The sequence below is a fragment of the Chelonia mydas genome, chromosome 3 (assembly GCF_015237465.2).
Source record: "Chelonia mydas isolate rCheMyd1 chromosome 3, rCheMyd1.pri.v2, whole genome shotgun sequence".
Taxonomy (NCBI): domain Eukaryota; kingdom Metazoa; phylum Chordata; order Testudines; family Cheloniidae; genus Chelonia; species Chelonia mydas.
Window position 1 is genome coordinate 167,855,201 of NC_057851.1, and position 14,758 is coordinate 167,869,958.

Consider the following 14,758-nt stretch of genomic DNA (forward strand, 5'->3'; position numbering starts at 1 on the left):
TACTCTGATTGGACAAGGTCAGTTGCTAACTAACTAGAGTTTCACTTATGTCACACTCAGGCACATGTAGTCAATGGATTAACAGAATTTGAGTGCCAACCACAGGCCCCTGTTAAGTTTCCCCAATAAACTCTGCCTTGCATAGAATGTATACAACATTCTTGTTTTCTAGAATTGTCCTTAACCTAATTCTTTCTCCTCAATTTGGTTTGGTTGGTTGGTCTTCTGATAAGGGAAACAGAACATAATTGTTAAAGCGCTCCTATTGTGGGAAGTATTGAAGCCCTCCCTGACTGGGTTTGTTTCTCTCATACCCAATTTCTCTACCATGCCAAGTGCCCGCTAAGATATGTAAGGGCTTATTTGCACTGATATAGTTATATTGATGTAGCTACACCTAAGCTGTGTCAGTGCAAATCCATGCTGCAGTTGGATTGCACTAGTGTAAAAGGGCTTAAGTCTTTCTCCCACTTCCCTGCCAGACTTATCTTTGCTGATAGTTAAGTTGATACCTGTCGAAGCTTTGGGCCTGAGTTGCTTCTCACACTAGTTTCTACACCAATCTAACTTAGTTGAATTGATTAGAATCACTGCGGATTTACAATATTGTAGGCAATCATGGAATCTGGCCTATTGTTTCATGCTGTCTCTCTGGAGACTCAAGAAGATAGCCCTGCATTGTTTCACATTCAGAAGTCTTTCTTCACAGCCTTGAGCATGTGTTCTTATTTATAATGCATAATTTGAAGATAGTGGGATTGCACAGGTAAAAACTAAGGGCATATTGGCCTATGGTATTATAATTACTGATATTATTTTAGGAGGAAAGAGCCCAGCTTGACTCTCAAAACCCAGATGAATTTACAGGTCTGGAAGTTACGAAAACAATATTTTTATTTGTAAAATCAGCTAATATTTTATGGAATTAATCAAACAAAATAAACAGAATCCTACAGTGCAAATGTTACACAGTAACTCTTCCAAGTTGAACAGTAGTTTTAAGTAAATCTTTTCAAAAGGAAACTGTTTCACATTTGGAAATGTTTTTTCCCATTATGATGAATAAGCAAAGAGTTTGTTTTAATATTAGTGAATCATTCAGGGCAAAAACGGGATGTGGTTTTTGATAGAAGCAGGTGGACATGGGCTAAAACTTGTTTTTATTCTGAAACTGGATTTGAATACACAGTTTGTTGACAGGAAAAAATTTGCACAGGCTCTTATTCATAACTGACAGTACAAAAATTCCCCACATTCATTGCGAGTCAAAGAAAATAAGAGTGGCAGGGAAAGGCAATTTAGACAGCCCATCTACAATCTAACCATATGACAGACCTTTGGGCAATTCATCTGCCATACAGGCAATTAACTACCTGAGAGAACCAGATGATAAAGAAAAAGGAAAAAAAAATCATTTATACTTTAGCATGAAGATCTCACACTTGATCACCAAAAAATAGACAGATGTAATATGATGTACAGAAATGCTAGTGATCTACTGCAGAACTCTTAAGTGTGGTGATTTAACAGAACTTATTAAATCTGATGGCATTTAAAAGATATATATGTAAACAATTAAGTGCTTTAAACAAGAGACTGTAAATATTTTCCTTCATTCATAAGTCATTAAGTAGCCCCATTTGATTGTAAGGAATATGGGCTTCAGTGTGTTTCGGGTAGAAAATTAATATTTGATCTATGGCTGTTGAAATTATGGGCAAGTGTAGTCAGTTGGAGACTTTATGGAATCACTGAATTATTTCCTTTGGAATTTTGTTCCTTTGAAAGAAAGATTCTCCTGATATCTTGCTCTTAGATGAAGCAGTGACAACAGGATGTGGCTGGAGTGTTTGCACACAACTGGAGTGTTTGCACACCTGTTTGGAATAATTTTAGTTTTTAATTCATAACTAACAGCCTGTTCATATTGTGAATCCCTGTTTCATGGTTTAATTCAATTTGATTGTTGAGGTGCTGAGGATCACTCTTATGCACGTTGTCAGAGAGAGATGGAGTTAGAGAACACTGTGTCTTTTTGAAGATTAGAGAATGACAAAGAGACATTGTCATATACACTGAACCTGATTTGTGGAAGTGAAGAAATTAATGATGGGCTGCTGGCAGCCTTAGGACTGCTCTAACTTGTGCTCTGGCTGCAATGGCTCCTGGGTGCTCTCCACCAGCTGAGAATAGCTAAAGTGTGGCTCTGGCTTGCCCCTTAGGCTGGGGGCTGTAGAGATGGAAGGATAAAGTTTTTGCAGCAACTCTACATCATTTGGGAATCCACTTATGCTGTAAAGTATTGTCCAGGAGTTTCTACAGCATTCTAAGTACCCTTTACATTGCTGCAGTTGCACAGAGGAATCAAGAATCGATCCCTGTAAATTTCAGTGGCTGCAGATTTCACTTGAAAGTCAAATAAGCCTTCCAAAGTTGATGACTTACAGTAGTCTATTTAAATAATGATTTTCCAGTAACTGAAAACTGTAGACCATGTGAGAGTTTAATATATCTTCTGCTTTTAGTTCAGATAATAAGTTGAAATTTAAGAATATTTTACAACCAGTAAATATTAAATTGCTTTTAATCATGTTCTTGAACATAACATTTTTCACACTGTGCTTGGCATTCTTTATGTTTATGTGCCAGGAGCGTTGCCAAATTCTTAAATAAACACTTTGTTATTGCTTTTAAGGAATTTACTTGCACTGCTTGATATTCTCATCAAAAATATTTAATTCTCCTGGAATGCTATTAATATTTTAGTTTGTCAACAACTCCCAGCTCAGCTGTTCCCTCCATACCCATGCCCGATTTCTCATATCTAAAATATGATGGCAAAGAAGTATACATTTGGCATCTTTTTTGCTTTTTTGCTCAGGTGTGTCTTTGTCTTCTATGACCTCAGAAAGTGACTATGCTATTCCCCCTGATGCCTACTCAACAGATACAGACTATTCAGAGCCAGAGCAGAAACTCCCTAAAACCTGTTCCTCATCTAGTGATAATGGAAAAAATGTGAGTACCAAAGTTATGCAAAGAATAATAGTATTTCTTTCTTCTACACCTAATGTTAACATAGCCCAGTACTAAATTTGCTTGGCACACAGTGTAATGATTACAAGTAGCAGTGTGTTCAGATTCATTAAATGACCCATATGCTGACTTGGGGTGACCTATTGTATGTGAAATATCTAAACACAGTGTAAAAGAACCAGGTTGGGTGTACAGACAGGCGGCCTCAGCACCAGCAACAGCAGAGACCCCACTAGAGAGTCAGGGGTGGGGAGAATTACGTACCACCTTGTACACAGTACAGAAGATATCCATACATGGGGTGTCTGCAACTTCCTCACATAGGATGTGGGGGAGTGTGAGCATATCAGATGTGTGGTCAGTGGGTCTGCATGCTGCACAGATCACAGAATCCAAACCCACAGTGTTGGGTAACGGGTTGCAACTGTATTCCTCACTACCGCTTGTATTAATGACGGTGGCCTGCGTATCCAAGCAGCTTGGCTGACTGGGGATGAGAACCATATCCCTCAATTCCTGACACTTTTCTCAAAGAGCAAACCCTGAGCTTTGTTTTGCTGGCGTTTGCACTAAAGATGTGTTGGTGTGCAGCTGCGGAATTACAATTCTCTGGGACTGTTCAGTCAGTTAGGCCAGAAGTTAGGGGTTGAGCATATATATTTTTAAAATGACAAGCTTTATGTGGAATGGTTTTTATAATTATTTAATTAAAATGTTGTATAATGCTTAAAGCCTGGGTCTGGGAATCAGGAGTCCTGGGTTCTGTTCTTAGCTCTTACTGTGCATCAAATCTCTGTACCTCTGTACCTCTGTCTAACTGTAAAATAGGGAAACTACTTTTTTTGTCTCTCATGAATCTTAATGCATGTAAAAACTGGATCTTTCTACTATAAAAAGGTAAAGTATTGTAATAATTATTATTTACCATGCAGGCATTTTTTTCTTTGGCAAAATACCTTGTTATAATATATTACATCCCTTATTTTTTATTTTAAATAATCAGGAGCCATTGGAAAAATCTGGATATTTGTTAAAAATGGGTGGCAAAGTAAAAACCTGGAAACGACGATGGTTTGTGCTCAAAGGCGGTGAGTTATTGTACTACAAATCTCCGGTGAGTATGAGTAATGTGTTTGCTGTTTAGTTCCTGATTCCTCTAAACGACTCTAAAATTGCCAGATGGAAAAATAAATTTCTTCATTTGAATACATTAAATTAAACGTTTCATAATAAAGAGCCCAGTTCCTCAAAGTGTTGAGCACCCTCAACTTTTATCTTATGGGATTTCAGGGCACTGTACCTGCTAGGTCAGGGATGGGCAAACGTTTTGGCCTGAGAGCCACATCGGGGTATGGAAATTGTATGGTGGGCCATGAATACTCACGGAATTAGGGGGTATGGATGCGGGATAGGGTGAGGGCTCTGGCTGAGAGTGTGGGCTCTGAGGTGGGGCCAGAAATGAGGAGTTTAGGGTGTGGGAGGAGGCTCCGGGTTCGGGTACAGGGGGGAGAGGGCTCTGAGTTGGGGCTGGGCATGAGGGGTTTGGGGTACTAGAGGGGGCTCCAGGCTGGGACCAAGGGATTCGGATGGTGGGAGGGGGATCAGGACTAGGGCAGGGGGCTGGGGTGCAGGGGAGGGGTGTGAGGGCTCCATCTGGGGGTGCGGGCTCTGGGGTGGGGCCAGGGATGAGGAGTTTGGGGTGCAGGAGGGTGCTCCGGGCTGGGACCAATGGGTTTGGAGGCGGATCAGGGTGTTGGGGCACAGGGGGGATGAGGGCTCTGGGATGGGGCTGGGGATCACAGGCTTGGGGTACAAGAGGGGGCTCTGGGCTGGGATCAAGGGGTTCGGAGGGCGGGAGGGAGATCAGGGCAGTGGCAGGGGATTGGGTCTCGGGGGGAGGGCTCAGGGGTGCAGGCTCTGGGCGGCGCTTACTGCAAGCAGCTCCCAGAAGCAGTGGCATGTCCCCCCTCTGGCTCAGAGGTGCAGCCAGGTGGCTCTGTGCACTGCCCCGTCCACAGGTGCCACCCCTGCAGCTCCCATTGGTCGGGAACCGCAACCAATTGAAGCTGCGGGAGCAGTGCCTGCAGACAGGGCAGCGCGCAGAGCCACCTGGCCATGCCTCCACATATTATGTAGGAGCTGGAGGGGGAGTGATGCCGGCTGCTTCCTGGGAGCTGCGCGGAGTGGGGCAAGCCCCTGACCCTGCTCTCCGGCTGGAGCAGGGCAACCTGATCCTGCTCCCTGGCAGGAGCTGAGGGCTGGATTAAATGGTCTGTTTGCCTGCCCCGTCCTAGGTGCTGGATGTTTTCAGTGATCAAGAATTAAATGTGTTATACCAGTATTGTATTACTATTACAGATGAATAATCCTTTTTTTCCCATTCTTTCACATAGAGTGATGTAATTCGAAAGCCACAAGGTCAAATTGAGTTAAGCGTATCCAGCCACATTGTAAGAGGTGATGGAAAACAAACAGTTCAGGTGCTTCCTTGTCTCCTTGTATTTTTAGAGGGTCGTCTCTTTCCACCCCTAAAAGTGACCCTTCCTCCAAATATGTCTCCTTTTGGAGGCAGTCAGTGCCCTCCATCTGAGGGGGGAGGGATTGTTTCAATCATAGAAACTGGAGATGGAAAAGACTATATAGGATTATCTTTTTCATATTCTTGTCAAGGTAGGATTGTTACCTGTAACATGTAACCCAGAGGGAATGGCTTTGTGCTCCAAACACTCTGAAACCACAGGTTCACATGCCACCAGTTGTGATTCCAACTTAGGTAAAATGAATTCCATGTAATTTACTATAGGGGGATCTTTCAAATGAGATCTCATCAACTATGGGGCCGCCTGCTCTGCATGGCCATTAAGCGGTTCTACTCTGAAAATTGACAGTAAAAATGTTGCAAATATTTTGTATTTATAAATAAGTGTATTGTTTTAAATAAGTTGAAATGCACCATATTCCTAGAACTGAAGGCATCTTTTCTGTCACTATTTAGTTGATCACAGAAAAACGAACATACTACCTGACTGCAGATTCGCCAAACATCTTAGAAGAGTGGATCAAAGTACTGCAGAATGTTCTTAAAGTTCAGGCTGCTAGTCCACTTTTCATACAGCCTGATGTGAAGCCAGCCATGAAAGGATTGCTGACCAAGGTAGGGACACTTATTTCCCTAACAAAGTATTTTTATTCTGGTTTTATTTTTAAAAATATTTCTGCTTAATATCTCTAAGTGAAAAAAGGCAACAAGAACTGTATAAAACACCTGTAGTAAACTAATTTTAGTAACCAGTCCTTCCATTGACGTCAATGGCAAAACTCCAGTTGGTTTCAACAGGAGCATAATTGGATCTTTAACAGGGACTTCTTTGTACAGTAGTATCTAAGTTGGCTGCAGTATTTGGCATTGACCCTTGTGTGATTTTGCAAAAGTGCTATTTGAGGGACACCCAAAATTAAAGTCCAAAAGTACATGTACTATAAATATTTAGCATAAGAGTAAATAGATTAAAGTAGACGTGCTATTAGGTTTGCGTCTCTTACAATGTAAATAAACCAGAAGGACTGCCTACTCCTCTTGTACCATAATAAAAATCTAAGTTGGCAAGTCTTTTTCATTTGGCCACTTGATTCGCTACCTTCCATGCTGAATTCTGTTTGTACATCATTAGGGCCCTGATTCAGCACATGCCTCAATTTAAACATTTGTGTAAGAGGCACTCTCTCTTTTCCAACATCAGCAGTCAAAACAAGATATTTCAAGATAATGAGGATAGTGTGTAGAGTGAGGGAATATACTATGTTAAGGTTAATTTACTCATCAGATTTAGATGTTTCTCTTGGACTGTGTATCATTAATGTATTCACAGGAATGTAGAAACTATTGCAGTTTACCAGGGGCTTCACCTTTAGGTTCTCCTCTGATCTGTGGAGAATGAAACACCTTCCAGCTTCTTATTAAATATGCTATATGTTTGTGTATTGTGTCAGTACTAATGGAAAAGCCCTTAATGGCAGAGATTCAGCTGACAGTTGTCTCAAGGGAGTATACATGAGGTGGGGACAGCCAGAGCTCAGCATGATCCCGTCATGTACATGCTCCTGATGCCACCAGTATCAGGGTTGGGTGGGGATGTGGTGCAGGACCTAGTTCTGCACTAGTTGTGTACACCGTTATGCCGGGAAAGTGATCAGCTGGCCATATCGAGCTGTTTTCCTGTCCCTTTGCACCTCCAGAGCAGCACAAAGGGGCTGGGGCACAGCAGAGAATCTGACCCAATCTATTTACCTAGTAATCAGAAAATTAGGTCAATTTTTTAAAATCTGGGTCTCACACTCAGCACCTCTGGGAAAAAATAATCAGACTGCTCATTTAAGTACCCTAAACATGGATGTAGGTAATGTTAGTCAGCTGTGTTTGAAAATTCTGAGCCTAGTGCCTGAAGTACCAGGATGGGGCTTTCTGTTTTTAAGATAGCAAAGTCAGTGAAAGTGTAATGTTGATCTGTACGAATGTATTCTAGACCTTCCTTATTTTTATCACTTGGTATGCAGATTCTCTACCCTGTTTGAATTCAGTTTAGTGTTACACTGTGGTACAAACTGCACTTTCCATTCTTAATTTAAAATAGCTTAAATTTAAAGATGAATCAATTCTTCTGTTCCTTTTAACAATAGCTGTTTCACAGCAAAGTGCCTCCTCCTCAGCGTCATCAGTATTTTGTACTTATGAGTATAATTTATTTGCTACGACAGCCTACTGAAGCCTTCCAGCAATTAACTTTTACCAAGGCTTATTCAAATCCATTAAGGGTTTTCTTGTGGTGGTGGTGGAATTTGTTTATAATTGTAATTTTAAAGCATTAACAGAACAAGAGGAATTGGTTTGCTTTTATAGGTTTAAATTAGAACTGCAGCTTTTCTTTTATTCTTGTTTAATTTCCTTTACTTTTACAGTAAGGCATAGATTCTTTTAATATTTCCATTAAAATTTATATAAAACAGATTTTTTAGGATTTTAACTTTTTAAATTGATTGTAGACCAAATGCTGTCTAATTCACAAAGCAAACATGAAAAAATAAAGATGAACAACTTTTTTCTCTACCTATTTTTCAGGTGTATTTGTCTTATAACTATACTAGGTACAAACAAAGAAGATTTTCAAGTTCATGGTTTCATGAATACAGTCACTTCATATGCTCTTCTAAAACCAGCTGTTTTTGATCATAAATAGAATATCAATTACAGTAGATACTTATGAGTGAATACAAGACTGTCTTACCTTATTTATTTAGAAATATAAAGTTTTGAAATATTTAATAAATTAAAAAGTTAATCATTGAGCCAGTGTAATGATTTCCCAGCTAGGTCACATCAATGAAAGGGCATCCCTTTATTTCAGTGATGTCAGTGAGAAAGCATTATGTTTCACTGCTGTCTCTGAAAAAAATTGTACTGGTGTCTGTTTTATTCTTTACAATGGTTTAATGAGAACTGAATGGGTAGGAATGAGGAAACTATCTGTCCTAATCTGTGCAGTTATGGGACAATAACCTTACTGCTAGAGACTGTTCTAAAATGTTTTTCCCCATTCAAAAAGCTAGTGATGCCACTTCATAAGTGTGGAATAAAGGGGAACTTCATTTCAGCTCCCATGGCTGTTGTGTTATAACCAGACTTCTTGAGTGCTAGATGCACTCACTTAGCACTACCTTGTGCTAATTTACTCAATGGACCTGGGGGGAAGCAGGCAACAATGCACTTTATTCTCAGTTATCCCACTCCATTCACCAGCCAGTTTTCATCTCTTCAAAGGAATGATGTTAGTCAAAGTTAGCATGGGCGGGAATCTGATTTGGTGATTAAAGCAGAGAACTTGGTGGTCAGGACTCTCAGCTTCTACTCCTGACCGTTGCTGACTTATTGTGTGACATAACTTAATCTCTCTGTGCCTTTGCTTTTACTCCGCTGTAAAATGGGGATGTTAAGACTTACCTTCCTTATATGGGTTTTGATACTTAATTTTCATGAAGTGCTTGGAAATTCTTGGGTGTAAGGCACTATAAGAGTTCTAATTACCATTAGTTGTAGTAGTTTATGAGTGTCCCCTCCAATTTTTATTTCTTCAGCTTTTTCTATGTAGGACCTGATCCAAAGCCAATGGAAAGACTACTGCTGTCTTGAATGGGCTTTGAATCAGGCCTGTTATGCTTTAATTCTAATGCCTGTAATACAGAAAGTCATGCAGCTTCAAATTTTTATATTTATATTAATGTTTTACAGGAATTCTTTATTCCAGCCATCAGAATTCTGAGAAATTGAAATATGTATCTAAGCTTCACTGGTTGGGCCCATCTCAGAAAAAAGTTTTACATTAAAAATAATATGTACTTAACTATATTGTAATTTCAGGTGAAACATGGATACTCCAAAAGAGTGTGGTGTACTCTGGTTGGAAAAACTCTTTACTATTTCCGTAGTCAAGAAGATAAGGTATGTCTTTCTAATGGTTAAAATAAAGTGACTTGTTTGCTCAGGACTCTCAGGTGAATGAAAGATAGACACTAGGGTGGATTTTTAATCGAGAGGCTGCAACTTTATTAAGTAACACTGGTTATGAATAGTATATGCCTACCCATCTCATGCCAGTCATTTAACTGAGCCTAGTGCAGGGTTACAGGCTCCTACCATAGAACAAATAACTGAGGGTAGACTCTTCAGCCTACCCCCCTGGACTTAGCTCACTTCTAAAGTCCTCTCACCTTTCACCCCTGAGGGCGGTTCAGGGTACTAAAGGGGGGACTTCGGTCTACAAAGACTTCAGGTCTCCTCTTCTCCTTACAGGTCCACCAGCATAAATCTTCAGTCTCATTGATCTCTGCAGCTGGCCCTTTAGGCCTTTATCTGTCCTGTACTTCAGCCTCATGTTGCAACAAGTCGAACCTTCCTATTTTATCCCTCAATATACGGACATCCAAGTCGTCTTCTTTACCCCACTTGTGCCTTCACAGTGCTGCAAGGAAAGTGAAAAACCAACTGGACCACTGCCAATTATTTGGCCCAGTGGGGAAAAAATCCTTCCTGATTCCAAGATGCTGTGGGTTTGACTGAGTGTCTGTTTTTTGGGAGCATAGTTCACTGTCTACAACTAAAGGGAGGGCAGGGCACTTGTTGAGTTCCTGGGGTCGGGCAGGGCAGCTGAAGAGGCAAGGGACTCAGGATGACTGGGGGGAAGTTTTGGTTGTTGGGAGGGGGAGTGCAGGGGCCAGTCAGCTCCCACTCTCCCACAAACAGCCAGTGGGATGCAAGAACCCAAGGAAGAGGAGGGGCCCAGCTCCTCCATCTATAGTCACATGCTTTACTCCGTTCCCGCGTTCTGAAAGTGATGCATCCATTTTTCTGGTCCAACCAGTATTGCAGCTCATCGCCTGTTGAGATGGGGGAGCATTTCTCAGAAATATGCCGCCCCACCCCCCCGTTCTGGGGCAGTGCATTCTCCCACTGGTCTGACCAAACATCTCCATTGCTGAGATGGAAAATGGGGATTTTGGTGATATCTGAGCAGTCTTATTGTTAACCGCTGAGTTTTAGTATATTTTATTTCACTCACTTCAAACCTAATTAAAGTTAAACTCAATAGCCAGTTGACTGTGTATTGACTCCATTAAATCATTAAAATAATAATAGTAGAAGCAGCACAGAGAACCTCCATTGTTACTTCCGGTGTACATATACCTTATCCTTCTAAACAAGCATGTAACCATGTCAGGCTTAATAGTGATTTCACTGGGCTTTATATCTGGCATATTGTTTTCTCCATCATCCTTCCCTTTTTCTTCTTCTCCCTGATGCCTCCTGCTGTTTGTTCTTGATTTAGGGCCAGATCCTAGCAACACTAAGGCATATGAGTAATTTTGCAGTGTGAGTAATGTCACTGAAGGCAAGTGGAAAATTTAAACTGGTAAAGTAGTGCTTATTTACGGTACTGTACATTGTAACAAGTAGTAATAAGCTATACTTCAGGATTTTTGTTTATTTAATATTACTCTTTGAAAGTATAACAGTTCTATAATTTTCCAAAATCCAGTAGAACTTTCATTTCAGAATATTAATTTCCAACTCATTTTACAGAGAAGCTACTAAGAAAAGGTATGTTTACATTTTCAGTGTAAACATTGACTGAGATTTGATGACAAATTGGTTTCCACCTCAATTATAGTAAGAAATCTGTATGTTTAAAGTACAAGCATTTTCAAGTTCTTATCTTTGAAAATTATTCCTTGTGAGCAGGACCTTTAGAAATACATAGGCAGTTAGCTGGCTCTTCATAAATAGTTGTCTAACATTTGGGTAAGTTTTACTGCAGTTTTTTAAACCAAAATGAACAACTATTTTATTAGATGGTAATATGGAGGAAGTGCAGCTTTTATAAGCAGAATGTGCTTTAAAAGTACTGCATATGCAAAGGCAAAACTGATTTATTTTTCAATATTCGAGGAGTTGCTAACTGAAAACATGTTTATATTACAATGGAATGTGTGTATAGAAATAAAGAGCCTGTGAGGCATTCAGTAATGTAAACTGCTGTATATGTTACATTAATGGAGTCCATTTGGTTAAAAGGATTCAAAATAGCATTATTGTTTTGAAAACCATGTGCCAAACAATGGAGAAGGATTACACTAACTGAAATCATCTGTCAGCACAGATTCTTGTAAACCTAATTTAAGTTTAATAAAAATACTGTTTAGCACAAGTACTTCATAGCAAAGGTTTCTTGGAACTGAGATGGCATCTCTGAACCTTAGGATTAAACAGCCCCTTTCTCAGAATTTGGCCGGTTCATAAAGGAAGAAATTAAGAAGCACTACAGGAAAGGCAAGCAAGCACATGTATCTTTGACCCATGTTCATTCTGGTTAGTGAAGAACAACCAAGAAATCTGCATCCTTCACTAACAGCCAATGCCTTCTTCAAAGGGGATACCTTACCACCCATGTTAAAACATTCATTTTCTAATCAGTATCCAAGAAGACAATTCTTGATGCAATCAAACTTGCCAGCTACTTCCTAGTACCTAATCTCCAGTTTATTAACAAGATTATTGAGAAGCTGGCAAAGAGTCAGCATCAACTACACCTGGTCTCTGGTGATATTTAAAAAACATTCCCACCCAATAATGTGCCATAAATATGGTGCACAACCTGCTCTTGGTCATGGACAAATATCCCTTCTCTTTTTGCTGGATCTCTCCACAGCACTGGACACCGTAGACCATGAAGTTGTGCTGGCTTATCTCAAATTCTTAGCGGGTGTATGTGGCAGCACACTGAAATGGTTCCTGTCCTTTCTATCAGACTCAGCTCAGCGTGATGGGAAGATGCTCCTCAGACACCAAATCCCTAATCTGTGAAAGTTCCTCAAGTCTCATTTCCCTCACCCATCATATTAAATATATGGTCTTAAGACACCACAGCCTTGATAAACAGCAGTACACAAATGATACTCCAGACAAAGGTTAGGAAAGGGAGATCTTTCAAGAAACTAGCCAGCATGATATCATCATCCTCTTTAGAGGGCATAAGTCCACCTGCTAATTGTGAAAATGGTATGTAGTATTTGTGTCCTTCAGTATTCCTCATTGATAGTGGGTGCCCACATAGTTACACCTATGAAAAACTGCTTCTTTCACCGACAGCTGACTGATAGACTAGATCCATCCTGACAGAGGAGGACTTGACCATAGTCATATATGCATTTGTAACCTCCAGGCTTAAATACTGCAATCCACTATACCTGAGAATTAAACTGAAGACACTGAAAAGGATCCAATGGCAGCAATAGTGATGCTCCAGTTGCCACAGTGACGCCCCATCAAATACGAGATTAAGGCTATGTCTACACTACAGCTTATGTTGAAAGAACTTACGTTGCTTGGGCTGTGAATAAACCACCCCCCTAAGTGACATAAGTTACACCACATAAACGTCGGTGTGGAAAGCACTATGTCGGTGGGAGAGCTTTTGCCACTTGCGAAGGTGGTTTTATTATGCCGACGGGGGAGAGCTTTCCTGTCGACATACGAGTATCTTCACCAGATGTGCTGCAGCGACGCAGCTGCATCAGTGCAGCTTCGCCACTGCACACGTAGAGATGCCCTAAGTTTAAATTCAGCATCCTGGTCTTGAGCTTGAGAATCGTCAAATGGATTGGGCCTGGGATATCTCAAGGGTTGCATCTCCCAGAGACAAGACCTATTGTGTCAGATAGGTTGCGCATTCCATGTGCAACTATCAAGAACAATATATCCTGTAGAAATATTGTAGCAGAGGTGGGAATAGAACTGAAGTCTTCTTATTCCTAGGACTGTGCTTTAATGACAAGATCACGCTTCCTCTCCTCCGGGATTGTAAACTGGGAAGGTGGCTTATGCTACAGTTCTTAGTGACATTAAAAGAATAGAATTTTATGGACTTTCCCAATGTCAAACGTTCAAAACATGTTGATTCTAGTTTATCAGTTTCTCTTCATTTGTAGATCAAAAACTGTAAAACTGATGTTATCCAAGATGTATATTTGCTCCCTGACTATTTCTTATATTTACTTTTAGTTTCCTCTGGGTCAAATCAAGCTTTGGGAGGCTAAAGTTGAAGAAGTTGACAGGTCCTGTGATTCAGATGAAGATTATGAGGCCAGTGGTCGCAGTCTATTATCAACACATTATACCATTGTTATCCATCCTAAAGAGCAAGGACCTACCTATCTTCTTATAGGATCCAAACATGAGAAGGTAGTAAATGTACCCTATCTCTTAAGTTTCAGTAAGACAGCTGTAATTATGGTACTGTTATGAACATTTTCTACAGTGAGTAAGATGTGGACAGTCAGAGACAAGGGGCTTTTCTGCTAGACCATCTAGAAGGTGGTCTGATCTAACAGACAAATGGTCACACTTTTACACATACTTATCAGAGTTTGAGTGATCACTATAGTTAACTGAGCCCATTTAAGGTATCTGGAAAATATCAGTAGATTTTCCTGTGGGGACTCCTATCCTTACGCCCCATTTTCTGCAGTAATGGTAACTAGTGTACACTAAGGGGAAGACTAACAGGAATAATATGAGAGAGATTATTTCAGAACATTATAAAATAAAAGTTTTAACAGTCTTGTAGACCTCATTTTGATTCCTGATCTTATTCCCCAGGTGGGAAGGGCAATAATTAATACAAAGACATCATATTTGCCTCTTAGAGAGGAGAGGAGGGAATACTTTGCATCTCTCGATGATCACTGGCTCAGTTCTGCTCTCCTTGGCTAAAATGAATGGTGATTTTAATATAAGGCCTTGATCAGGGATAGGGAAGTAAAACAAGGGGAAATCCTTGGGCCTTCACAGGAAGGTATAACACTACTCTGAGGTGGGGAGAAAAGCTTTCTTATAAGATGACTCAGTGGTTTAGTGAGTTAGTGCCCTGCAATTCAGTTTTCAGTCATTTAAATTTTGTCTTAACTACATGTGAAAAAAATAAGGTGCGTGCCCTCTTCCTAGTCTCTATTGAACATTCATCGCATCTGGCTTGAGTGCACTTTCTGCTCAAAAGACACCTATATGTAGACTAGAAAGCTTGCTGCAAGTCAGGATTAAGATGTTTTGGCTAAGCTTTCTTGAGAATTTGTGTGTATGAAGCAATTGATATTCTTCATGAGTGCCAAATTCATC

The 14,758-nt window shown here is 40.3% G+C and overlaps 1 protein-coding gene across 6 annotated transcripts in view; it reads left to right on the top strand.

Annotated features, from left to right (window-relative positions):
* PLEKHH2 (pleckstrin homology, MyTH4 and FERM domain containing H2) overlaps positions 1–14,758 on the top strand; it is a 121,593-nt gene that overhangs the window by 63,550 nt on the left and 43,285 nt on the right. For all 6 annotated transcript variants that reach the window (XM_037895832.2, XM_037895828.2, XM_037895830.2 and 3 more), the window contains 6 exons: positions 2,882–3,018; positions 4,040–4,150; positions 5,430–5,516; positions 6,032–6,190; positions 9,449–9,529; positions 13,646–13,825. In XM_037895832.2, coding sequence (XP_037751760.1) covers positions 2,882–3,018; positions 4,040–4,150; positions 5,430–5,516; positions 6,032–6,190; positions 9,449–9,529; positions 13,646–13,825 — 755 coding nt within the window. The remainder of the gene's footprint in view (positions 1–2,881; positions 3,019–4,039; positions 4,151–5,429; positions 5,517–6,031; positions 6,191–9,448; positions 9,530–13,645; positions 13,826–14,758) is intronic.